At 43.4% G+C, this 27299-nt stretch overlaps 1 protein-coding gene across 1 annotated transcript; it reads left to right on the top strand.

Moving 5' to 3' along the window:
* The first annotated feature begins 18736 nt into the window (after positions 1-18736).
* ccn5 (cellular communication network factor 5) lies at positions 18737-27050 on the top strand. The gene is made up of 5 exons (XM_086213232.1): positions 18737-18855; positions 20308-20524; positions 21017-21265; positions 23212-23453; positions 24451-27050. Exons 1-5 carry the CDS (start codon positions 18793-18795, stop codon positions 24736-24738), a joined length of 1059 nt encoding a protein of 352 aa, XP_086069358.1. The 5' UTR covers positions 18737-18792; the 3' UTR covers positions 24739-27050.
* The last annotated feature ends 249 nt before the right edge of the window (positions 27051-27299 follow it).

Below are 27299 nucleotides of genomic sequence, written 5' to 3'. Positions count from 1 at the left end.
AATGCCAGGTTGTTCAGAAAAACATCATTGATGCTACAATATCTGTGCACCCGTCCGCCATCGCAACGCCACAAAGAACCACCCCCGGGGCGAGGACCCCAATTTATGTGCCTGGATTTGATAGGAAGAGTGGTCAGGGTTTTTCCTCCCTTCTTTTTTGCGAGTGTGTTTTTTTCGTGTGTGTGAATGTGTGAGGAGAGGGAGGAAAAAGAAGCAAACAAACAGAAAGATACAAAAAAATGACAGCGGTGGTTGTAACGTATGTCAATAACCCACAAGACATAGAATAAAAAGAATCATTTATTTAAACTCCCTGAGCCCCCTCCCTTCATTTTGAGTGAACATGAATGTGTAAGTATGCATGAGTGTGAGGGCGCTAGTAGCTCTGTGTGTAACCCTGTGGTATATGTACTGCAATTGATTTGCCAGAAAGTAATGATAATAATAATAGTAATACATTTTATTCATAACGCACTTTTCAAGGTACGCAAAGATGCTTTACAAACTATGATTCAGGTGTGGTCGGTTTAATCCAGGCCTTTTTTTGTTTTTTTGATTTTCCACTAGAATTGGGTGGTGATTGAATCTAAAGGCGTGAACCAGGTGAGAGTTTGGATCAGACTTCATGTATACTCATCTGACTTGCAAAAGTGAGGGTATAATCGACTCTTGACTTCCTCAAATCTAATTTGAATGCTTTGACAGCTAAAAAAAGATCATGATTGTTTTTCTGACCAGGCTGTATTAGGATTCTCATGACTGACACGTGACCTCTGTATGATGATGTGAGAAGTCAAACACGAAACATGAATGCAGCTTTGATCTGGTGTTGTACTCTTTATCTTTGTTACGCAGCCCCACCAGCTCTAAATGCCAAAGTCTGACTGAATCAGAGTTTTGTAACATGGACTTTTCTTCAGAAGTTAACTAAGACTACAAAGACGCCGGCGACCCCTGTTTCCATCCAGGGGGTCAGTGTGGACATTGTTGAGGACTACAAGTACCTGGGGGTGTACTTGGACAACAAACTGGACTTTTCTAAGAACTCTGAAGCGGTCTACAAGAAGGGCCTCAGCCGTCTCTACTTCCTCAGGAGGCTGAGGTCCTTTAACATCTGCAGGACCATGCTGAGGATGTTCTCTGAGTCTGTGGTGGCCAGCGCCATCCTGAAGGTAGCAGATGCCAACAGACTAAACAAACTCATCCGGAGGGCCGGTGACATTGTAGGGGTAGAGCTGGACTCTCTGACGGTGGTGACAGAGAGGAGGATGTTGTCTAAACTCCACACAATCTGGGACAGCATCCACCACTCCCTCCATAGAGTCCTGGTTCAACACAGGAGAACATGCAGTGCTAGACTCATCCCACCTAAACGCACCACAGAGCGTCATTCTTACCTGAGGCCATCAAACTCTTTAACTCCTCCCTCTGAGTGATTTCATAACTTAACTGTTACAATACTTAACTGTGCAATACTCTTGTCATAATGACTGTATTTGTAAATAGTTTAAACTTATTCTTATTCTTATTTTATTCTTACTCTTACACTTCATCTTATTCTTATCTTAAAGTCTGCACTTTCTAATTATTGTAATTGTAACTTTATACTTTACTTTATAGTACTTCAAGAGCTTAATAAAGTATTCTGATTCTGATTCTGATGACATCGTTGAACTGCATCAAGTACTTCATTGTCCAAGGGGAAATTATTTGGAAAGCACGTTGCACATATTTCTTGCAAGAAAAAAAAAAGCAAAAGAAAACAGCATGAAACAAAAGGTATTGATATTATCATGGTTCTGGACATTATCTTTATCTTTAATATGGATTTATATACTGATGTTAAGGCGTTTACTCTCATTATTTTACTTGATTCATGCAACTATGTCCCCTCAATCATCCGTCCACACATAGGTCCTCCAAGTCCTTCTCTTATTGTTTCTGTTATAATTTCCACATGATGGTGCCCTGGCATGAATACACACGTTCTTCTCTTCACTTGTTCAGCCGCTGACACAAGTGAAGGCTGTTCTCTCTGACTCTCTCTGTGGACACAGTTAAAGCGTTCACCTGGACTTCGTGTTAAAGTTAAAGGTCAAAGGTCAAAACGGCCCAGTTCAAAACCGGTTGTCCCAAACCAAATAGTGCGGGGTTCCAGCTCGCTACTTTGTTGAATATCGGTTTTGATGCTCACCATGAGCATAACACATATTCACCTGATAGTCTCTTAACCGTGGAATTTGTGTTGATGGCAAAAACTGGCGGAGAAAAAAAAAAAGGTGTAATTTTGTCCTTAAATGCTTCGACTCCAACAGCGTGCAACATTAATACAAATAGTCTATATTTTATCGTGGCCACTCTGCTCATCGTTTCGTGACAAATTGCAACAGAAGGTTTTATGGTGGCCTGCTATTGCTCAAGGGCACCTCAGTGTTGGTAATTAGGGGTGGGGCAAGTGCCGCCTCATCATGTTCCCCATCCATATTTATTGTGTCAATCCTGGGAAGTAAACATGCTTGTTTGAGCCGGCAGTGACTCACTGACTGTTGACTCGGCTATGAGCGAACCCCCCTCCCCCTCCCGGCTGCGTGACGAGGGCTCTCTCAGCAAACAGGACACCTTGTTTTCCTCGTGTCATTGTTTGTTTCTCCTCAGACAATTTTAATCTCCTGTTATAAAGAATGCCATATGGGTTAGGGTTGGTTAGGGTTGGTTAGGGTTAGGGTTAGGGTTGGTTAGGGTTGGTGAGGGTTGGTTGGACTCTGATTTGGCTGAAGCATCCACCCAGCATCCTCCCTTGAAACTGACCCCATCAGCGTCTTCGCTCTGGCGGCCTGACTTTGCTCTTCTACATCTGTTTCCAACCCCCGCCATTTGCTGACAGAGGAAACTTTCAGATCCCTCAAACACCAGAGCTCGCACACGTCAAGCTATTTACAGCCCTGCAAGCGGTCAGCGCTCCCTTATTGTCTTGCGGGTGCAAAAATAAAGGTATCGTCACTTCTTTCGACGGAGGATGTTCCATGAAGGACACTCCTGATCTCAAACATCCGGGAAAAGGTTCACTTTCACTGAAGCTTCATCTGATGTCACTTAGCACCACCTTGCGGTTGTAAAGTGTAATGATGACTCGACTCTTTCAGCCATAAACCAGGGTCACAGACTCCGCTGGGACTCGGCTGGATGAACTCATCAGGCAGCCCTGGCTGCTCCCATGATTGTGAGGTGATTTATTTCAAGTTTCAAGTCTGTCATCATGTTAGAACAATGATTTGATTTACTCCTGGAGCTCCAACAACACGTCAAGAAATGCGCAACATCCTTGAGTGCAACTAGGATTTTCAGTTTTCACTCGACTGAGTCTCTTCTACATCTGATTGATCTGCAGGGTAGAGCTATGGAACGCCGATCCTCTAATATTCAGCCTTTTTCATTTTTAACTGCCTGTTAGATTTATTTAGCGCTCGGTTTCGTTTGTACCCTGCGAGATGACGATGCAGACATTCTGATTCTGAAGATGAGCAGGAAACACGCACCAATCACCAGAGGCCTGCTAATCATGACAGTTAACACTTCTAGGTTTGCGCCAGTGAAACAGCCTCGCTGTATCTTTGGATTTTTAGTCTCGTAGTTTTTCTTTTTTTTTTTTTTCTCAGTTCAATTATGTACAAAGGTCCATAGCCAGGACTTTAGGTAAATAACTAAAATCCTTTTCTAAAAGAGAAAAAAAACAACCTAATCTACAGCCACAAAGAGACTGATTAGAGTTCTTCATTTGCCAATATCTTTTCACTTTCTCTGCTAGTTTTTTCTAGTTATTTTCAGGTGTTTAATTAGTTGTGGAAGTCTGTTACGGCTTGTTGCGGCCGCGAGCGACAGAATTAAACTGATATTTGTCTCCACTGAAGGGTTTTACCCCGCAGAATCCCGCCAATGAGCCCAGGGAACTAGTGTCCACGGATCAGATCAGGTCCCTGAAAATGATGACTTGGTATGAATTGAACTGAATTCCAACAAACGGGCATGAATGCAGGCAACTCGAACCAGCTGCACCTGAGCTTTGGGCCATTAAAGGCCCGCCAACACACCTGTGGACTGGACGTTCAAACTGATGTCACATGGCCACAGATCAAGTTTACAACAGCAGATGAGATAAAAAGAAAACGCAACGATATCTGAAGGATGATTAGGAACAGAAAAGGAAACTCCCAACAGCCTTAAAAATACGCAGCAGTCGAGATCAGGCAGCAATGATCAAGAGTTGAGTTTCTCTCCATGTTAAACTTGGCCTCTAGAGGTCGCTCATGTACCAATAATAGCCATTCACAGCGTCTGACAGGTTGAGAGTTAATGTGACCCCCTGTAATTCTGATCCAGTAGATGCCGGCATTACCAAACAAACGTGATGAAGAATGTTTCAGGTCAACGACCACTGGCTCTGTTTCAGATTCAGAAGAAAGCCATGTTTCACCTGCGGGTGACAGCCGTGGGTGTCTCTTCATCCACCCCATTCCCTTTACCCCGGAAGACATTGAGGGAAGTTGGCTCGAATGTCCACTTGGACTCGAGGAAGAACTGAAAAGATTTTGCTGGCCAAAAGTCGAGGAAACACGGCGGAGGCATGCCAACGTCAGCCGGTGTTCCTATTTACAATAGATACTTTACAAAACTGAGGTCATCTTAAATGCGGTTTCTTGTCAATAATTAATCTTACAATGTTTAAAATGAGCTTCGTGACACTATAAGCGAGCAACTTAAGTTAATTGCATTATTGCTAATATAAAACAAGAATGGTACCATTTACTTATTATTGCTGTGATTTCCAAAAGTGGAGCATGACCTTTTTTTTGTTGAAACAGAAGATAAATATAGTCTTTCCACCGCTGCTGTGTAATTTGGGAGGCGCAGGGAGGATGTGAGTGTCAGAGTCAGATATAGAAAGATGGATGAGGACCTCATTGTTCTGATAATAGCGTTCCACATCTGTGAGTCTTCGAATACGAGACGGGACACTTGTAAAAGATGCGCACCCTCACGCACGGTGAAAATCTTTACCTGAGTTTGAACTCCAACCAAAAAAAAAAAAAAAAAAAAAAGAGAGAGAGAGAGAGAGCGCGAGAGAGAGAGCATTACGGTGCTCGTAGAAATCACCACTGAGAAAACAACCGTCTGCTCCAACATCTGATGGCATCACACCGCGGCATGTCCAGTCCGTCTGGTTATTAAGAGCTGCGGTCAGTCTCTCACACTCCCAGACACTGAGCTGGAGTCCAAATGTTATTGCTCTTGTCTCTGGAAATCGAGAGTGAACAATCCGGTAAATGTGAAAGGAATTCTTTAGGAGAAATCTTCCAACATTCCCACATGAATGCGCAGCATTCTCAGCACTTATCATTCATGGGATCATTATCGCGAAAAAGTGTAATGACTTCCATTTAGTTTGCCAGATTGAAAGAAGAAGAAAAATAACCGCAGCGTTCTTCCTGTGTCCAGCTGTCTGCTGAATATATCTTCACCTGAAGTTAGCAGACAATCTCCCCTAAAAATACTGACCAGGGTAAGAAGTGGTTGCCAACATGAATCGAGCACTTGTCTCTTATTTGTTTGTTCTGATGTATTTTTAGCAGGCGAAAGCTGGGAATGGATGTGTTGCTGTTGGTTTGGGTGTGTGTTCGCCAATGCAGGAGCTTATTTCTCCTCCGCGTTGCTGCAATCAGACGTACGCAAACACTTTCCAAACCGATTCCGTCAAAGAAGTGAAAAAATAACGGGACAATGAAATCCAGTTGTCAGGTGCTGCCTAGCAACAGACGAGATCGCGAGAAGGTTGGGGGACACGGTAGAGCGCAGGTGAGAGGATGAGGAAGAGGGAACAGGTACGGAGCCCCTGAGTGGCCACAGAGAAAAACATGCTCTGTGGCCAAAAGACATTAGTTGTCCCCACAATTGGATTCTTGTTCCAAACAAGCTTCATCTTGTCGTCACAAATCAGAGAAATCAGAAAATGTCAAGTGTGGGACAAAGGTACATTTTATGGTGACACGTTAATCAAAAAAGCTCTATCTTGTGGCCACAAGTTAATAAATTTTGTCAGTACAAATGACACCACTTGGCCAAAATTTCATAAAATTATAGGAATAAATTACACCTTGTGGCCACAAACTAGTCCAGTTGTTCAACGATGGCGACACCTCGTGTCTGGTGGCCACAGGTTAATACATTTGTGGGGATAAGTTGTATCATGTGGCCAGTTAAAATGTTGAATTGGGGCCCTGCTTTCTATCTGGTGGCCATACAGGCAATTATTCATGGTGTAGGAACAAATAACAAATAATTCTTTCTCCATCAAGGCAACTTGGGGCTCCATAGATTATCTAGCAGGACACTGAACCTGTCAGATATCTAATTCCTAGCAGCTCACCTGTGAAGCACTCATAGCTGAAGCAACATTCTTCTGGTTTGGACAGAGGATGTGATGGTGGACTGACGCTTGTTTCCACCTGGGCTGATAAATCTGTCAAATGAGTAGGTGTGAAGGAGCGTTTGGACGCCGTGTGCTGTAGACCCGGCAGACCTTGACCCGCCGTACGTCAGGAGGTGACCTTTGGTCGGGATGATGTCCTTATCGGTGGCTTGGGGTGTTCCTGTGGCAACACTGTGGGATTTTCACACGCCGGGCTGGAATGCCTGGAATCTTAGGTGTCCTTTTAGAGAAAACATTTTGGCAGAGGGGGGCGTTTTCGACATTGGAAGAGTCCTTGTGTGTGTGTGTGTGTGTCCCACTGTATTTGCTGACATCTGGACCCCATATTGACACGATAATTTTATTAAAAGCAGTCATATGCCCATGAACACAGGACTTACACAATCAGTGCTTGGAGAGAATCCCTCTCTCTGACAGCTTTCCATTTTGTGGTTTTCACTTCAGCTCTCAGACATTTTTAGACTCCAGCAGTCACATGGCTTAAATCAAGCTTAAATCCTGGTTTTCGGATCGATTTACATAATAATTTAGCTGAATGTGACATCCACAGCTGCGCACCTGCAGCATTTCCTCTGCAGCCTCTCAACGGTGAGTGTCGGACGGCATGCCTGGACATCTGGAGCTACTTTCACTGCTGTTTATTGTGTTATGTAAATGTTTGACTCATTTTCCGTCTGCTTGAACATTTACCTCTTCATCTTGTCTTTTTCCATCTTAAACTCCTATGACAAAGTTGTTTAAAACGGGACTCACCCTGCTTTTCATGCTGCCGCCCACATTCGCACAAATAAATTGGATGAAAATTAAATTATAACTTTTCGTCAGTTTGTGGTAAACAGTGTTTTAAACTCGATGAAAAAAAAAAGTGCACCTCCTCCCTCTCGCTCACTGAAATATCAAAGCTGCCCTTTTTTTGATGGATAACCAGAAAACATGAAGAAAACAATGAATATGTATCGATATTTATGTTCACTGGGATAAATATTTGTTGTTTTATCCGTCTTTTCTGGTCATCCGTCTGTCTTTCAGTCACATTTTAGTGAGGTAATATCTCTAAGTGTCCACTGAAGAGTCATTTCCTGTGTCACATGGGTCCCACCACCGTCCCGCCCTTTCAGCAGACCAGCAGCAGGTCCAGAGGTCAATCGAATGGCAGAAGCGAACATGATCAAAGACCATGAACGGGTCTTTAGCTCAATAATCAACATTGGACCCATTTTAGCAACAAATCTTCAAAATACTAAATGACACGACAAATTTCTCACCTGGTGATTAAAACGGAGGTTGCCTACATGTTTGTTGGGTGGCAGGAGAGGTGGAGCATCACTGGATGAAGTAATTAAAATACGGTTGTCCAAGGAATTCATAACTCAACAATTTGTTGAGGGTCGTGACAAAAATGTTAAAGGACTGACACGTTCACAACCATAAATACAAATTTCAGCTTTATGGTGACATAATTAATCTTGGGGGGGGGGGGGGGGGGGGCTTGTTGCCGATCACGATTTCCAACAGCAAATTCATTGGATTTCTTTCAAAATGATCATAGAAAATATCTGTGAGAAAGGAGTGAAAAATTAGAGGAACATTTAGAATAAAGTAAAAAAATAAATAAATAAATGCATGAATGAATAAAATGTGCTACAAACAATGTATTTTCAACTATTGGATTACATCAATAGTGGAAGTGTAAATGCTGTTTCAAAGAAAGACCATCCAGGACCCCCTTGGGGATTCCTGGCCCCCACTAAAAGAGCCTTGAATCCAGTAAGAGGAGGAGGAGGAGTGTTGAAGGACACTCATGGCGAGACACAGACGTGGTCCAGAGCGGTTTCACAGTTAATTGTGATGCGAATGGCTCAGGACAGCTCACCTCTGCAGGGCGTTACATTCGCTCTCCAGAATCCTTACTGGAATAATGAGTCAGTATAAGTCAGTACATCAACACAGCGAATCGACAACAAGTCACACATGCCTCCTGACGGCAGGCTTCAAAGCTGGCTCGGCTGCATGATTTTAGGGCTATTTCTGCCTGTTCCAGCAGCCAAAGCTAGTCTGCCCTCTCCACTGAAGGATACCTGCAGATCTGTCGGAGCCGACCTGCCAACGACTGGAAAACTTTCAGCGCCCCCGGATGCCAAAACCTCAGACACCAATTACCGAGTGTACTTGGAGTTGTGCTGTGTGTTATGTGTCAAATATTGTCCTGGGAGAAGATTGGAGTATTGGCTGTCAGGGCCCGCAGTCTGTTTATTCTGAGTCACACTCAAGTCAGTCACAGTTATTGGGCACCACCCAAAACCACGAACTGGCAAACGTATTGTCTGGACTGCTGAGGGAGGGCACTGATGCTGGGGGTACAAAACGTGCTTTTCAGAGTCAACAACAACCCAAACCCTGGGTGGAATGTCTTGTGGTGGTTAGAACTACAACGATGGTCAAAAATCAACTCCAGAGAAAACACGACAAGTATTTTACCTGCTGTTGTCGCCAGGCAAAACGGCTCTCTGGCCACTTTGGGCCAGACTGAAATATCCATTTAATGGACACTCACGGCCCTCAGAGGATACGGATCCTCTGACTCTCCCTCTCCAAACACGATGAGGTAAATGTTTTTGCAATCTGATCTCATGCAAATTTTTTAGATGACCATGACATCATATTATGGGGTGGTGGCAATTTTGATCCTTTTCTGTCGCGGAGGCACCAAATCTGTGGCTCAGTAACGTTGTGTTGTGGGAGGCGGTTGATGATCTTACGTGGTTTAAAACAACTTATTTCATTGTTATTCACTGACAACTCGTTAAAAGTAAATTTACTACTGGAAAATTGTGTAGTATGATCGTCATCGGACAAACTGACGTCACTGCCACTTAAGTGAAATGTGACTCAGTGAGCCAGGGATGAAACGCCGTGGAATTTGGTGCAGTCATACCTCAGTTAGGAAGAAGTCCAAGACTCTGACTGGTCCTGTGATTCCATCATCAGATCAGAATTCAAAAACCTGCCGTACTTTGGTTCTGGACCAGTTTCTTGGAATACTCATTCATCATCTGTGCTCGGAAAATGTGCTGAGCAAATGTTAGCATGCTAAATAAAGGGTGAGTGTAAAAAATGCGGGCGGTGAAGAGCGTCCTTGTAAATTGATGCTGATAAATAGATGAGTTCGGACGAGTGATTGACATCAAAAACTATTCATAACACATTATTTTATCTCCAACCAGATAAAATCCAGATGGGAACTATGACTGCCAAAATACTCCAGCAGTAAACTAGAAAAGAATGGATGAGTCACGTTGGAGACAAAGGTTCAATTGTCTTCTTCTTCCTTTGCTGTGAGGATCATTCAGAGTGTTTTCCACATGACCACATATGATGAAACTGCTGTTGCTCCTTTTGGGACGGAAATAACGAGGGCTAAATGTCACAATAAGCTACTAAAGAAAGAAAGAAAGACGGAAAGGAAGAAGACAAAATGTTGCAACGTATGAAACAACAGCAGAGTTTTGCAAAAGCAAAAAATTATTCAAATGAAATATTAGAGACAATAAAATATAATGCATGCATTTCTATCCTAGCACAATTATCTGGCACTGATTTGGAATCGCTAGTCACCTGACCTTGGCAGACAACAGCATTTCGCATTTAATAAAAAAAAAAAAAAAAAAAAAGGATTTTGATCTTAAATATTCATGTTAAAGTTATAAAAAGCAAAGAAATGTGTCCTGCAATTCTAGTCCGGCATCAATATTTGGTATTTGGTGATTAAAAATTGGTATATCAAAAAGAATACATTTTGATCTAAAATATTATCATAAAATTTAGCAGGTAATAGAACACAATCAACAGAAATGTTTCCTGTATCTTAGTCGATATTAAGAGATGATACTGATTTAGAGTCTTCAGGTTACTTGACATAGAAACTATGGGGGGGGGGGGGAATCCTTGAATTTCTGTATTTGAATAAATTCCCTCAAGGCATTCCTGAGATATCACACGCGTTTAAGGTGACGGTGACCTTGACCTCTGACCTCAAAAATCCTTTCCGTTTTGCGGGAAATTTGAAGCAATTCCGTCAAGGTTTGTTTTGTTGGGTTTTTTTTTTTTAGATATCATGTCCGTGTACGTGCTCGTGTGTGCAGAGGCACAGACGGGCTCTCTGTGGAGCTCACCTAATCAAAGCCAGGGTAAAAAAACGAAAAGCTCCACTCCTCCACCAGCCTGGTAGTTCCTGAGTAACCCTGCTGCCAACCAGACAAACAAGATGGTGTGAAAACATACGCTCTTACAGAGGTAAAATAAACCTCATGGTCAACGTGATAGTTTGCCAGCCGGTGGATATTCATGAGGAGGTTACTGGCTTCATCTCCCCAAATATTAGCCAAGCAGAAGGTTTCACATGTGTAAAAGTGATTCCACTGCTGCATAGCTGAAGGATGGAGTCACCTTGGAGAATCACTACGGCAGTCTGAATCCATGTCGTGTGATGTGCTGCCTCCACTCTGAGGTATTTTTGGGTTGTTGGACAACTTTTCCAAACATGTGTTGGACATTTTAGCTCCACAGTGACAGATTGGGTAAAGTGATTTTCTTCTCTTTCAGCACTTAGATCAGTGCATTCTTTCCTAACATTTACAGGACAAATAATATTTTCCTTACTTTGGCCTGCAGTCTACGCATGTGTGAATCAACAAGGAATTCAGTGGGCTTTTCCTACACACCATCGCATACCAAAACAATAGCTACACAAGCTGAAAGAGGGTTATTGTATGGGATCGAGAGTGTAGATGTTGAAGTGATACCTGACTCTCTGGGAGCTTCGGTGCGCTCTGGAAACATATTTAGCTTTTTATGGCCGATTAACGTTGCATAAGTTAGGATGGAGTTGCTGTTTTAGACCCAATGAATACAAGTGAGCTCAATCTTTGTCAAAGTTCTTGCTCTGCATTTGGATTATCTGGTCATAGGTGAAGGTCTTTCTCAACACAAGGTATCAGAGAGCAAAGCTTGGCCACGGACCCTTTGGCAGCCATGAGACGCAGCGGCCACCATCAATGTAAAACCTTTCACGTCACTATGAAACTCTCAGAGCGACTGTTCCAGGCGCCACGTCAAAAAAAGTGTGAAATCCAACTTCTACCACGATGTTTCTCTTGTGTTCTCTGCCTAAATCTAACAGGGGAATAACGCCGACACATCATGAAATATAACTATTGAGAATGATTTTGGAAAGCCTTGATGCAAATGAGAACCTCGTGGTGGCCTTACCTTCTCTGCACATCAATTAGCTGCGATGTCATGGATATCAATAACAGGAATTTACCTCATTCTAAATCAGACATTGTTTCAAATGGGGTATTTTCAGTTGTTTCAAGTCGAATTTTCCACTCACTTTCATGTTTACACGCTCCAGGGGAAAGTCAGACTGATGGCTGAAGACGATCGCCCACGTTACATCGCCGGATTCTGGAATTTGTCCTGATTTACCATTTGTATCATGTTGCACCTGGTGCATTTTAAGTGTTTTCTTGCCAATAATGATAAAAAAAAATTCACTTCGACTTGAGTGTGTAAGACTGAAACGCCGTTGTCCATGCAGAGAAGCAGTCACAGCTGCAAACAAGAACCGAACCCTGGTGTCCTGCTACAATGTCCGCCGTTTGTGGGAACCACCTCACACAAGCTTTCTTACCATATATTGACGTCAAAAGCTGACATGTTCTGATAGAAATGCAACTGGGTTTAAATCCGAGTTATTTAACAACCAGCTGCATCTCACGCCAAAGGGGAGAGACAAAAGCACTTCTATTTGATGTGATGGGATGAGAATGTGTTAGATTATTATTCACATCCCAGCATGGATTGCAAGACTGTACAGGAAGGCCCGCTGCTTCCTGGAAACAATTGTGCAGTTGGCAAAACAATGACAGAAACATTTATGTTAGTGTTTCCCGAGTCCTCGGCAGCCATGACGCTTATCAACGATGGGTCTGAACAATGTCTGCTCCATCCCAAAGTGACTAAACAAAGACACCAAACAAGCCTGATGTAACAGACAACCAGCAGTGGAACTGTCCATCTTAATGTGTGTTCCTCAGGCTGTGAAAAGTCTGTCATCGATGCAAAGGAGGCAGTTGAAAATATAGTCGATCCATTCCCTGGAGAAAAACATATGGGCCTGTTGTCTGGGACAGCATCTCAAGTCATCACAAACAATGTGAGGGAACAAACAGGGCTGGCAGGGAGGCAGGAGAAGCTTTCATCTGAGCAGGGCCGCCAGTCTTTGAGTTCGTAAAGCAGATGAACCGAAGAACCCTCATGGACACGAAAAAGAAAGTGCTCCTCTATAAACAACAGGGCGACGCTGCTGTCCAAGTCTTTGTGAGGGACTGATGTCTGATTTGAAAGAACTGATGACACAGCCACTGATCCCAGTTCTGTAGAGCAGTGGGACAGCAGGTGACTTCCTGGCAAAGACAAAGAAAGCTAAAGCATCAGGCAAAAGACCATTAGAATGCTTCAGCAACACTTGTGATCCATGAAGAGCGCACAAGCGCCCTTCTGTGGGTTTCTTTTTCCTTTAGTTCTTTTGTCCGGAGCATCATGTAACCGCACAGAGTCGACAAACAGGATAATAAGAAGCAGCGTGAAGGGCAGTGATGGTGTTTCGGGGTCTACAATTTTATATCTTTTGCTGTTTTTTGAAACTCAACGCTGTCTGAACACTGGACTGCACTTGTGTCTGCATGGGTTCACAGGGGGCGTGACATAACCAGAGCGCTTAAGGCACTGGGAAAGATCAAACTGATAAAAATTCTTCAGAAGCATCCAAAGTTTGCAGCTGCACTGACCAGACCGGGAGACACGTGGGACGTAACTGAAAACCTGGTCGATGAGCTGCAGGACTTCTCTGGCGTCATATACGGTCATGCCAGAGTGAACAAGATTGATGAGCGGCGATATGTTCACATAAAACAGCTACGAGCAAAAGTATAAAATAATGTAGACCCAACAAAACACATCGCTCCCGTTTTACAATGAAACGAAGTAAAAGGCGTCTCAGGTGCACACAACAGATTTTTCTCTCGTAAATGTTAGCGAGCGTTTAGCTTTGCAGAGGAAAGCCATTCTCCTGGCAGGTGCGGCGCATCAGCGAGCTGATTAAACAGCAGCATTATTGGAGAGGCGCGCCCCAGACGGGTTTCTAATTGAAAAATGTGATTGAAAAAACAAAAAATGTATTTTTGTTGAGTGTAAATACTTAATACCTGCATCAATAAAATATGCTGTATGTGATCGCACGCTCATCCCAACCTCCACGTTTGATTTTTTGTTGTTGCACATTTTAGTGTAAGGGATCTGTGTGTGTGTGTGTGTGTGTGTGTGTGTGTGTGCGCGCGCGCGCGCCTGCAGTGCCTGCATGCACCTGTCTTTTGGGGACATAAACCAGACTAAATATCAGTCTGGTGGAGGCCATGGACACTGAGTCGGTGACTGTTTTGCACCAGAGTGCACTGAGCGACATGTTTCCTCCCAACGGTGCAGCAGATTTTGAGGTACGTTTCCTTCCTTGGTGTGTCAGAGGTGGCACCCAATCAGCAGCAACTATTGTGTGTATTCAGGTATATGTTACATTATAACAGCTCAACAACAGTAACCAGCAGTAGTCACCAATGTTGAGGGTAACACTGCAAAAGTAAACCAATGTATTACTTTTAGGCAGTAGCAGCGTGATCGAATGTGTTTCTAATGAAATACTGGTAACATGATTACAGTTTTAGTGCATTACCACCCAGCATTAACTGCCCTGAGATCATTACAGCTTCACTTTGCAGTAGGTTAAGAGATTTACTTGCAGTAAATGACTGGGGGGGGGGGGGGGGGGGGTAATAAAAACAGATTATCAAGTTGTCATGATCCTTGTCTTGTATTTCCTGTTTTACTTTGTAGTCATGTCCTGTCTTCCTGTGCTCCTCCCTGTGATTACCTCATGTGTCGCACCTGTGTGATTGCACCACCTGTGTCTCGGTTGTCCCCGTGTATTTAACCTCGAGTCATTGTCGTTTGTCTTAATGTCTCGAGCCTCCTTTTTCCCCTCATGTTCCCGTGTGAGTGTCGTTACTTAATACCCTTTTTGTGAACACTCCTTGTCCCCGTCTGCATCTGGTCAATTCCTCGCAACCACAACATGACACAAGTATTCAAATGGGACTTTGACACTCCGGCCCAGTATTGTAGGGAAGGCATGTCCAACTGAGGACAAACGCTGCGTCCTCGGTTGGTGAAATGTTTATGTTTGGATCAGTAGTAGAGGATAAATGTCTACGTAAATATCCCCAAAGTGACTAAAGCCATGAGTGTGTGCGTGTATATTGAATGTCTTCATGTCCTGCACTGAAAGGTCATTTTAAACACAACAATTGGTGAGATTTACCCACCCGTCACCCTCCACCCTGACACAGTTTTGTCCCTAGACCTTCTCAGGGTTCTAGCATTGCCACATTTAATCGTTTGAGATCTTCATCCACAAAACGAATGTGAATTTTGTGCCACCGGCCACTATAATTCAAGCCATCCGGCTTCTGCCACTCTTGGAAAACACATGGAGGGATGGTCAGGAAAGCATAGTTTTGAAAGAATGCTTAATTTGAGGTCTGGTCGTATGGTTACTCTGGCTCTCCACCTGGAGCCCACCTGCTGCCCCCCCCCCCCCCCCCCCACACACACACACACACACCCTTGTACTTATATCTTTATGAGGACTTTCATTGATGTAATACATTCCCTAGCCCCTCACCCTAAACCTAACCATCTCAACTGACTGCCTGACCCTAAACCTTGACACTAAACCTAACCAGAACCTGATTCTAACCTCGACCCTAAAACCAAGTCTTGACCCTCAAACGGCCCTTTGAAGAAGTGGGGACCGGCTAAAATGTCCTCTCTTTCCAAAAATGTCCTCACTCTGTTGGTTATATTGGTATTCTAGCCCTCAATCTGTAGCAAGTACAAGAACACACACACACACACACACACACACACACACATTCACTCCAGCCTCTATCCTTCTGTCACTTCTATTTATAACTCACCGTCACTGCGTGTCTTGACTGCCCACCCAGGTCTGTGAGAAACACGGACGATGTTGAAATTCAGGAATCTAGTCTTTCCTTTCACTGAATTCCTTTCATCCTGACAAGCTTTGGTTCTGTTTTGTGTTTAGACTAACAAGTTGCAACGGTGACAACATCTGTTTGTGTTGGATATGATATGTTTTACCGTCTTACTTCCTCCAAGGCTCCGATGGCGTTTGTCTGTCTGTTAAGCTGCCAGCAGGATTACACAAAAACTAGAGCCTTTTAGATTTTGGGGCCAAATTAGTCATAGCACCAGCCAGGTGGCTCAAGGAAATGACATGTTGTTTTTACACTTTGATGTCCTCCTGATGGGTCGACCTGATCCAGCTCAAAATTTTTCAGATACAACTTGGTGACGTGTTACTGTGAAGACTGAGTTTTTGTGTTACCGTGGCGATGCAGCATGCTATTTCACCTTATAACAAGAAACGGTTGTAACTGAACTCCACACGGTCAGATCTTACCAAAACTTTGCGTTTGTTGTCTGGGCGGCACGGTGGTGCAGTGGTCAGCACCATCGCCTCACAGCAAGAAGGTCCCGGGTTCAAGCCCCATCATATCATTTTTGGGCACCGTGCAGTGGTCAGCACTGTCGCCTCACAGCAGGTTCGAGTCCCGGCTGGGTCTTTCTGTGTGAGTCTCCATGTTCTCCCTGTTCCTGCTGGGTTCTCTCTGGTACTCCAGCTTCCTCCCACAGTCCAGAGACATCAAGAGGGGACGAGATTAATCCAGACTCTAAATTGACCGTAGGTGTGACTGGGAGAGCCAATGGTTGTCTGTCTCTATGTGTTGGCCCTGCCATGGACTGGTGACCCGTCCAGGGTGAACCCCACCTCTCGCCTGAAGGCTGCTGGGATAGGCTCCACCCCCCTGCAACTCCTCACAGGATAAGTTGTAGAAAATGGATGGATGAATGGAGTTTAAGTCCTAGCACCAACTCGTGGTTGCAGGAAGGAAGACGTAACAATCCTTAGATTAACATTAAAATTACATTGTTGCCCTCATGCAGCAAAGCAACATAAGCCATGCTTTCTCGAGTGCCACCTTATGGATGCAGGAAATATTATTTATGCACATATCAATCTGCTCCTTCATGGAGAACCCAAGTAATAGCAGGGCTCCTCGCCTTCTAGCTCAATAGAACAGACACACACTATGATTTGTGTAGGAACGCAAAGAAACCCTTGCCACCACTCACAGCTTCAGTTAGGGTCCTCTATGGTTCTATGGTTTCATCCATTTTTACTCCCATTCAAGACCTGCTGAGCTGATCTGCTTGGTACGTTTTAAACAGCCATGAATCCTCAACCTTAACCCTGCGCTGGTGACACGTGTTAAAATTGCACACTTGCACCACAGTGTCAGTAGAAAGTCATTCAGTGGTGGACGCTGGTCGCACTGTGGGCGGTGGTTTATGTCGTTTTATTGGTCCAAAGATTTTATTGTTTTTTTTGGTTGTTTTTTTTAGTGACATCAGACAACCAAAATGGAAATTGACTGTTTTAAAAGTAATGTTTTACGACGTGTCGGTACAATTATGGGCTGGTTACGTTAAACTTTAGAGATGTGGTTTTGCTGACGGGACTCGTGCTGGTCTTGGATGCCCGTCTCCCGCTGCGGGGGTCTTGTCTTTGTTGATCACGACCTTCCCTGTCCTCTGATGTGGGCTACCTTGGGATATAACAGTGACCACCGTGTGTCAAGGGTTGTTGCTCCAGGGTTTGCGCAACAGGAAAAAGAATCCTGGTTGATTCATTTTGACTTTGTTGACATGATACCACACCCTGCAGTATTGAGAGATCATGGTTTAATTCACATATTTTCTGTGAGAACGCTTTGTTCCATGACCCGCTGGATGGTTTATCAGTTTGGGCCGGATTGAAACATCTAAATAACGACTGGATTGCAGAAAAAAATGATTCCCTTAGTGGATGGAACTCACTGACAGGTCATTATTTTAATTCATCCAACACTTGATGACCCGTAGCAAATGACAGCAACAAAGGCAGAAAAAAAGTCTCTCTGCCAGAAAGTCTTTGTGAAGGCTTCCATTTAAACTCCAACCATGATATTTTCCAGAGTCCCAAAGTAGTTTTGTTTCCTAAACTGAACAAAAGTGCTACAGAAACAGAAAATTAAAAAAAAAAAAAAGGAAAATAACAAGTCAACAATAAATTTCAGACTGAATTCAAACCCCAGTCTTGTGGTCGGGAGTGTATGGTCCATTCATCCGCACACTCTAAGTGGGCTTTGTCACTATTTATTCTGGGCCACCTGACTTCCTAACAACTTTCTGGAAGTCTTTTTTTGCAGAAAGACACAGACACAACACAAACGAGGAGCGGTTTGATGACGATGGCTGTTTGCAACATATCCTGAGCTGAATCCATCTCAGCGTCAGCACTCCTGCGCTGAAGCAGCTCACTTAGTTTCATTGTGGTCTCTTGATTTCTTTGTCACTGTTTGCTTCCAGGGCCATATTAGCACAAGGGCCAAGCTTCTTTTTTTAAATTTTTTTATTTCATTTTTGGCAACAGAAGAGATGACGAGATAATGATTCAACATCATTCCAGCCTCAGACATGCTGCCGTAACATCATGGAAACCACAGAGAAGATGAGAGTTAAATCTCCGCTGGGTCTGTTTGAAGTTACAGTTTTCGGAATAAAAATGGAATCATGGAAATATCCACTTTACATCTGTCACTTTAAAAAAGATCAGCTACATTTGACTGAATGCTCAGTTGTGCAGCAGCTTGTTAAGACATCAACATGATAAAATCTCAGCGACTTAAATCGTCGCCACAAAATCCCCGGAGGTTGTTGGACTTGTAGACAACTGGGCTAATGCATTTTTCTCCCCTCAGCTTGTGTTAAGCTGTGTAAACTTAGAACACCACAAGACTGGAAAGAGAGGGAGGAGTAGAGGTGGAGGGTGTGTGTGTGTGTGTGTGTGTGTGTGTTTCTGGAAGTGGAAATGGGCAGCAGGGAGGAGGAATGTGAAACATTTCTGATGCTGCTCCAATGGCTGTTTACACGGTAGTCATCTGTGACATCAGAGTCCAGACTTTATAAATGTCAGCAGACACAAGATTGAGCATTTAGTTAAAGAACGGCCCTGTTCGCACCACACTGTCACCCAGGTTAGTGAGACCCAGACCCACATCGCCCCCATGGACCGACTGCTGTGTGACTGTGTGATAGCGCTGGCTGGACTGCTCTGCCTGGCCACACAGGTGAGGCCTGGTCCTGCTTGTCTACTGTTGTGACTGATTATGGATCGTGTGTGTGTGTGTGTGTGTTTGTGTGTGTGTGTGTGTGTGTGTGTGTGTGTGTGTGTGTGTGTGTGTGTGTGTGTGTGTGTGTGTGTGTGTGTGTGTGTGTGTTTGTGAGAGAGAGAGAGAGTCTGGAAGGTTAAACTATGAGGCTGGGATTTGTTTTGGCTCACTGTATTTTCACAAGGTTGATAAATATTGTTGCCTCTCCTTGGAGATTTAGTGAGTCAGTTTATTCATAAAATATGTCGTTTCATATGTGGAGGAGAGGCAACAGCTGCACGGAAGTGTGATTAGACCATCGCATCAGGACAGAATGACAGAAACCAAGAGGCTCAAATTTTAATAACTGATTATGTAGCGTATAAAATGAAAAAAGAAAAACTGCCCAAAAAAGTGCATCACAATGAATTAGATAAACTGTTTGTGGTTAAAAACTAAAAGAGTTCGATGTGTTGGGCAGGTGACAGGGATCTTTTTTCTTCACAGTTACATACGATACATCTCTACGGAGCCCTGGAGTGGCCGTAGACAGAGAAAGCATGAGTTATAACTTGAAGTGGATTCATTTGTGGCCACAAGATGTTACTTGTTCCCACACTTTGATTAATTTGTGGCCAGAGATGTAGCTTGGTCCCATGAAGTATTTTAAGTTGTGGGAGCCATTTATATTTTATGGCTACTAATTAATGTGTGGTGACAAGTTACATGTTGTTGGGCCACAAAATATGCATCCTTGTCTCTCTGTATGGCAACTCCAGGACTCTATATGTCTTTAATTTACAGCAATTGTTTTCTTAGGGCCAAGTTCAAAACCCAAGCATGCTCAAGGAGTTGATGATTACAAACGAACATGAAAAGCAGCAAATCTTCATAAAGGAGAAGCTGTTAATTCATTTCCTGTAATTAATCGTTTCAGTTCTAAACGTGCAAGACTCCCATGTTAACCTTCGTCTTCAGACAGCATCGCTGTGTTCATCTGTTCATTTAAAGTTCACTCGTGAGCTCGGCTGAGCTGACCGCTGCCTACAGTAGACCACTCTGGAAATAAGGATTTTTTTTTTTTAAACCCCAAGAAGTGTAGTGGTTGTTGCTTAGAGGCTGTCAAAACTGCATTTATTTAAAAAATCTCTCAAATAAATAAGTAAATCTATCTTGTGGAAGAACAGAAGCACTATCTTGTCAGGCACATCATGATGTATGAGCGGAGGTCTTGTTAAAAACCACTGAAGGGAATCTTCAGCTGTGGTTGAGTGAGGTTGGTTTGGCCAAATCTTCAAAACATGTAATCGAAAACAGTTGTTTGGCCTGAACATGTTGAATGCTGACTTGTGAATTCTGAGAGTACTGGTGACATCTTGACATAATTAAAACAACGATATGACAATAATTATGGTGATGATGTCCCCGCAGGTGTTGTGTCAGCTGTGTGACAGGCCTTGCCTTTGTCCCAGTCCCACCCCCACCTGTCCCCCAGGAGTCCCCCTGGTGCTTGACGGCTGCCGCTGCTGCCAGGTGTGCGCTCGGCAGCGAGGTGAGCCCTGCACTCAGATGTTTCCCTGCAACACTCAGGGGGGACTGCAGTGTGACTACAGCGCCAGCTTCCCTGGAGAGCCCGGGGAGTGTGTCAGTAAGTGCCTCTTCTAACAAGCAAACGGCCGAACCCACGTCTGTGTGGGTTCGACTGTGTGAGACCTACAAGGAGGGGTCAGTTTGAGTGGTCCAAACAGACTGTTAATATTTAGAGTCTGCTCAGCTGAGCATGCAGGCCTGTTGGGTGGCGGCATTTTGGCCTGACATCCCAAATGTTTCAACTTCTATTTCCAGGGCTGCTGTTGACACTTCCTCTTTAATGACTGGCCTTAGAGCATGATAGACTGCAGAGACAACACTCACGGACAGAAAAACAGGCTCCTCAGTTTCTGAGTAGACAGGTTGTTTTTCTCTCAAACTACATAAGCACTGGCAGGGACGGACAGTGTGTACTCACTGCTTCCTCTCATCTTCCTCTGCCTCAGTCTCACCCACCTCTACTTACCTAATCCTTTCACTTCCTGATTAAGTTCCTCACACCCAAATGCAGGTGTGGTTGAAGGTGACGTCTGTACCGTGTATCCTGCAGGTCAGGAGGATTTGGGCTGTGAAGTCAACGGCATCAGTTACCAAGAGGGTCAGTCTTTCCAGCCTTCCTGTGACACCCAGTGCTACTGCAGAGGTGGAGGTGTGACGTGTGTACCAACGTGTCCACTGAATGCCCGTCTTCCTACGCCGGACTGTCCAAGCCCACAACGTATCCGGCTACCAGGGAAGTGCTGCAAGGAATGGGTGTGTGAAAACCTGGAGAACACCGTCATTCAGGATGCCCTCACAGGTAAACACTAAAGGTGGATGAACAGAGTAAGTAGAGTAGAGAGCTAACAGGTGTATATTTATTAACCCAGTCACAAATATACACTTTAACATTGTATGCAGTGCCAAGCCAGATTTTTTTGGCCAACATGCCAAATGAGTTAATCACTTGGAAAGCATGAGATGGGGAAGTGAAAGGGCTGTTTAATCCAAGTTTCCTTCCATGATTTGCACATTTGCAAGTGTGAGTCAACACTGTGTGTCCATTTCCAAAAAAGTTTGACACGTAACATCACAACAAAAGTTATGTAACTTTATGGAAGCAGTGACTTTCAACCACGCCACAATCTTTCCCTAGTTTTAACTAAGTGTTTTTGTAGGTGGGTGTATTTGCAGTGGTTCACCCTGCGGTTTCTCTTGGCAGCTTCACCTCCTCATCTGAAACTGTATTGTGGTGTTCCACAGGGTTCAGTACTTGGGCCATTTCTGTTTGCCTTTTACATGCTTCCTCTTGAACAGATAACAAGGGAGATGTTGTACCTCTGTATCATAATTCCTTGCAGCTGAAGGCAGACATAACAGGTGGGGTAAGGGGCAGGATCTGGTAGATATTCAGTGTCTTATTTTCTGTATGTTTATTCTGTATGTTCTCTTCCTTCTGTTTAGGACTGGCACCTCACCTGCATGCAAATTTGAACAAAATGTCATATCCACTGCAGATAATAATTGTATGCAGATAGGTGATATAGGTCTTATTTTCATCTTTGAGGTTTATTATGGTAGCAGCAGTGAATTACAGTAGCGGCTTCACATTAAACATTAACAGAACTGGTTGTTATTTAGGGAAACGCCTACATCCAATAATATTTTAGCATCTGTCAGATGGCAATAATTTCTCCCCATTAGCATTTCAGTTGTCTAATCTGTGAGAAAACTCTACTGCGGAAGAGGAGATTTTCAGAGCTTTACCTGTATCTGCCTGATAAACTCTGGCTTCATAGATTATAATAAACACATGATAATAAAGGTATTTCTTTAAATGTTATCCTGCCTCCAGAGCCAGATATCTACAACAAAATTCCTAGCACAAGTGTGTTTTTGTCATTTGTGTCCACACAGCTCCATATAAAGTTGTTGCTTAATGATTACTGGTCCATATGGCTGCATAATACTCCATTTGTGTGAGCTTTGTCACTGGTGGTCATGTCTGGAAGTTTTTACTGAAGCATTTGTGCATTAAAGTGGGATGTGTCTTGCCAAAAAAACCTCCCAGAGTCCAAATATAACCCGCACTTTTCTTTGGAAAACTCAAAACATTTTTTTTTCTTTTTTGTAATCACTACGCTCTCCAGTTCATAGCAACGACCACAGATGTGTATAAATCAAGCATATGAAAGCACGCAGGGTTATATTACTCTATTCACAGGGTAATGTTTGTGTGTGAGCGTGTGTGTGTTTGTGCGTGTGCGAGAAAGAGAGAGTGAGAAACGTGGAATTCCAAACACTGTCTGAGTCAACGTACATTATGAGAACAGCAACAGAACATTTTGTTCTTGGATTCAAAACCTGCAACATCATGACTGAAGATCAGCTGATTATTTTGACTTATTGACGTTTGTTTTGGAAGAAATAAGAATTCCCAACTCACATCGCTCTGCTTTGGATTTTATATTCACAAAACTCCCAAGTGTTCAATCATACTGGACATTCTTGTGATCAAAAAATAATGAAGTGAGATATTGAAGTTACTGGAAGTGAATCACTGAAGTGACTGAGTTCAGGCAGCCTCCAGCTGAGCTCATCGATCACTGCAGTTCATTATGGATGACTCTTCATTGGTCACCAATTAAGACGTTGCCTCATTCGTCCTCGGTTTAAAGAATATAAATGATCGCTTCTTGTAAAAGGGCTGCAGATGTGACTGTGTGAGTTTACCTCTTGTCCATTTCTTATCTGGTTCTCATCCAGCCATGAGACCGAACAGGCTGCAGCCGGCACTTCAGAGGGATCGTCCTCTCGCCAAACCGGTCCCACCTGCCTCCACCTGTGTAGAGCAGAGCACCCAGTGGAGTGCCTGCTCCCAGAGCTGTGGGGCTGGGATCTCCACACGGGTTTCGAACCAGAATCAAGCCTGCAAGCTCCAAATGGAGATTCGTCTCTGTAAAGTGCGGCCGTGCCATGCAGTTCTTCCTGTCCCAAAGAGACCTGCGGTGAGCCCTGCTTCCATGCCATTCATTCTACTGCCAAATTGTTTCAGACATGGTTTCAATGGTCACTTTACTCAAATCACATAAATCTATCAGCGATGCATGAAGATGCATATTTCAAAGGAAGTTCCTGTTCCTCCTGTGCATTCACCACATGTCCTATTCATGTTCAAGCAACGTGACAGCTTTGTAGCTTCGCCGTCCTCCCTGGAACCAGACAAGAAAGGAGATGCTCTGCAGGCACAGCGTACGCACCTGAGTTTTACTCTGGCCAAGGTGGCTGCCTCTGGTTCGCTCTCTGCTAATGTAGATACAAACTTAATTACACAGCAGCACTAGACTTTCCAAATGTTATCAGACCAAATGAATCAACACACATAATACACTGTATTAAAGCTACAACAGCAGGGTAGAATACGGCCAAGACTGTTACATCCGATTATCCCTTGAACTTGAACGTGAATAAATTAAACTCAAGTCATGCGGCTCTTCTAGACTTCCTACATGTTATCAGACCGAATGGATCAAACTGTGAGTCATTGCAGCTGGGTTGTGTAACAATCAGAACAATTTATCCAGTGTTTTACTGGGACTTTTTCTATTTGTGTTTTCTCAGGTGCTCAGACTTCCTCCCGCACACCAGAAACATGCACGTTAGGTTAATCAGAGCCTCTGTTGCCTGTAGGTGTTGAATCGTTCTCTGTCTCTCTATGTGAGCCCTGTGATGGACTGGAAACCCGTCCAGGGTGACCCCGGCTCTCACCCAATGACAGCATGAGATAATCTTTGGAGTTTCTCACCCATAATTGAATTATCTCTCCATATATTGTATCTTGTGACCTCTGACCCCAAGTTTGTCACAAAACTGGTCAAGTCTTATTAAAGCTGCTGCTGTTTCCAAATTTGCTTCATAAACAGACTGAAGTTGATTTGAATCATTGAGTCATCCTGAACGTCCTGGGTGGATCTGACTTGCTTGTACGTGTTTGTGTTTTCCCAGCGGGGGCAGCAGGGACGGTGCAAGGCCAGCTACACATCACCAGGGCCGATTCGACTGGTTCACCAGGGCTGCTACAGCACTCGCACCTACCGTCTGCGCTACTGTGGTCAGTGCACGGACTCCCGCTGCTGTACGCCTCACCAAACCACCACGGACGAGGTGACCTTCCGCTGCCCCAGCGGCAGACGTCTACAGCGGCCTGTGATGATGATCCACTCATGTGTGTGTCATAACAACTGCCCCTACTCACCGTACACCAACCCAGCGCTGTGGGGATTCAGGCCCTGATCAGTCACCCTGATAATTGACTTCTCTGGCTGATGCTTCGCGTGAGCTGGACTTGGAGATAAATATGGATCCGTTCAATGGACCTTGAAAGAAAATGACAGTGCAGACATAAACTGTGATTGCGTTTATCTCCTCCTATGGAAAACTTCTGTGCACTAATTCTCCACACACTCCTGAACCCTGGGAAGTCATTCTCAACGTATCCCAAAGTACTTGGTAAGAGAGAAAAGTACCATTTGAATAAGGAGTAGTAGAGGCAGAAGAGACATAAAAGCCAATGAAACAGTTTAGTTTTACGATGCTGTTTAAAGATGCACTGATTTGGCTTCTCTGAGTAGACGTTTAAAAAGAGAGAGAGAGAATTTAGTGTCATTTTGAGTGTTTTTTTTCTGTTAAAAGCTGTATTATGAGCTGCTTCTGAGTATTAAGGCAGATGAACAAAGTGTAGTAGAGCACTTTTTCTAAACTTTTCAAGGACCAGTGTGAAGGATCTAGTGACACCTAGTGGTGAAGGTGCAGACTAAACCCCATCACCTAAACCTGTCCAGTGGTGCCCATTTGCATTTGATCCTACAAATGTCCAAATGTCAAACGGTCCACAACCCACAACTGTTTGCCATCACCAGTCACGACTCATTCAAAATGAGAAAAAAACAAAACAAAACAAAAACTTTATTGGTCCCTGCAGGAAAAACAACTTGTTAACTTGTCGTCTTCATTTAGCCCCAGACAACTTTTTGGTTCCGTTTCTGGGCCACAGAAATGTCCCCCCCCCCCGGGGGGACACTCTTGAAGAGCAAGCCGTCTCCCGCCTTCCACCCTACTGTTCTCAGATTTATTTTTATGTTCCGAAACAGTCTGAACCACAATAATTCCAGTGACAGCAGCGTGAGTGAAACTCATAACACATCTGACATCTCAATGAACAGCCTCAGCCCTTTTATCTCGTTTCTTTGTTCCTCCTCCGTGTGTCCTCATCGCGATGTTGTGGTCATGGCGGCAGCCGTCACAGCAACAATGTGCTCAGCTGTAAACAGAGCGCGCAAAAGTAATCAGCCATAAAGGCCTTACTAGAGAACTCTACTAGCACATTTCGAGAGGGTGCAGTTTGATTAAATCACTTCTGGTGAAAGAATTGGATGTCAGAGGTGTATTTGTGTTATAGAAATGAAAACATTGATATCTGCGTGTGTTTATTTAGATGATGTTGCACTCATTTCCTCGTTTTCTGTTTTGTTGTAAATAATCCTGAACGTTTTTTTTTTTTGTATGTGTAATGAAAAAAAAAAAAGCCTATCAATATTTTACACATTTTAAATTTTTTTAAAGCATTCAATTATATTTACAGATTAATTCAAATATATTTTGTCTTAATAATCGTGTATTTTTAGCAAAGTTTGTAATCACTCTGTACATACTGTTGGTACTGTAGATGTATGGTTTTCTTCCCCCTAAAGTTGATTTTTTTCCTTTCACATGTGAAGAGATAAATATTTGTGTCACAGCACAGTGTCACGTTGGAAATTTAATATGAAAAAAAACAAAAACCCAAACAATACAAGAACAAATTAATGCTCCATGTTTTTCATGGTTTTATCCTATCATTCTGCACTTCTTGACCAAATAACTTATTTTATACATCCTGATATGTAGTGGTTGGCAAGCTCTGCTGATGGGACAGCAACTAGCTAATCCTAATCTGGATTTAAGAACATATGATGGCGTAGCTAAAGCACAGCTCCTCAGTGCTTCGAACCAACTGTTAAGCGTTATACTTGACAGTTGGTGTGCCGCAGAATCCTCAGATACACTGAATACGCATGAATAAAACATTCTAATACTCGTGTCACATTGTACAGTGTTGACGTTCTCTACAAACTTTTAAAAACTGCTATCATGTTTATAAAACACATATAGTAATAGAAGTTCTCTAGTACCGGTATGTGGATTACTCCAACATGGTAGCGCTCCCCAAATTGCATTGAAATTCATTTGCAAGAAAACAGACAAAACACAATAAAAAAAAGAAATGTTTAAAGATGAATTTGACTGTGTTATTTCGTTTAACCGTCAGTACACATTTCAGTAATATTGCTACTGAAGTGAAATATTTTGGCTGCTACCATCATATTTTCTGTCTTACTTTGCTTAGTATCTAATTTGTCCAGATGAATCTGAGATACACTCTGAAATTTTTGCACTCGTCACAGTTTTTAGGAAAAAAAAAAAGAAAGACAGAAAGAAAGAAACTGCAACCTCTAAAACTGCCAATATTCCCTTGTGTGGTGCATTTCTCATCAGCAGCTAGAAGTTAAACCTCTTTTGTAATTACTTTGACACAATGTTGCAATAAAAATGTGAACAACTATGAAGTGATGATGGAGAATCTTGTGTGAAATGACCCACCAGCATGATTTTGGTCTGAATCCCTTCATCTCTCGACTAGACTTTTTTCCGGGGGGCCTCAAGCACTTCTAAACTCCATCACAGCCCCTAAAAATACTTTCCATGGTAAATATAAGAGCTGGAATCCCAGTTTTAAGTAATGCAACTCAATATAT

This window comes from Aulostomus chinensis, chromosome 9, assembly GCF_037954235.1.
Source record: "Aulostomus chinensis isolate RoL2024-O1b breed Wild chromosome 9, RoL_Achi_v1.0, whole genome shotgun sequence".
NCBI lineage: Eukaryota > Metazoa > Chordata > Actinopteri > Syngnathiformes > Aulostomidae > Aulostomus > Aulostomus chinensis.
The sequence above is the reverse complement of the archived record's forward strand: the minus strand, read 5'-3'. Positions and strand labels throughout refer to the sequence as shown.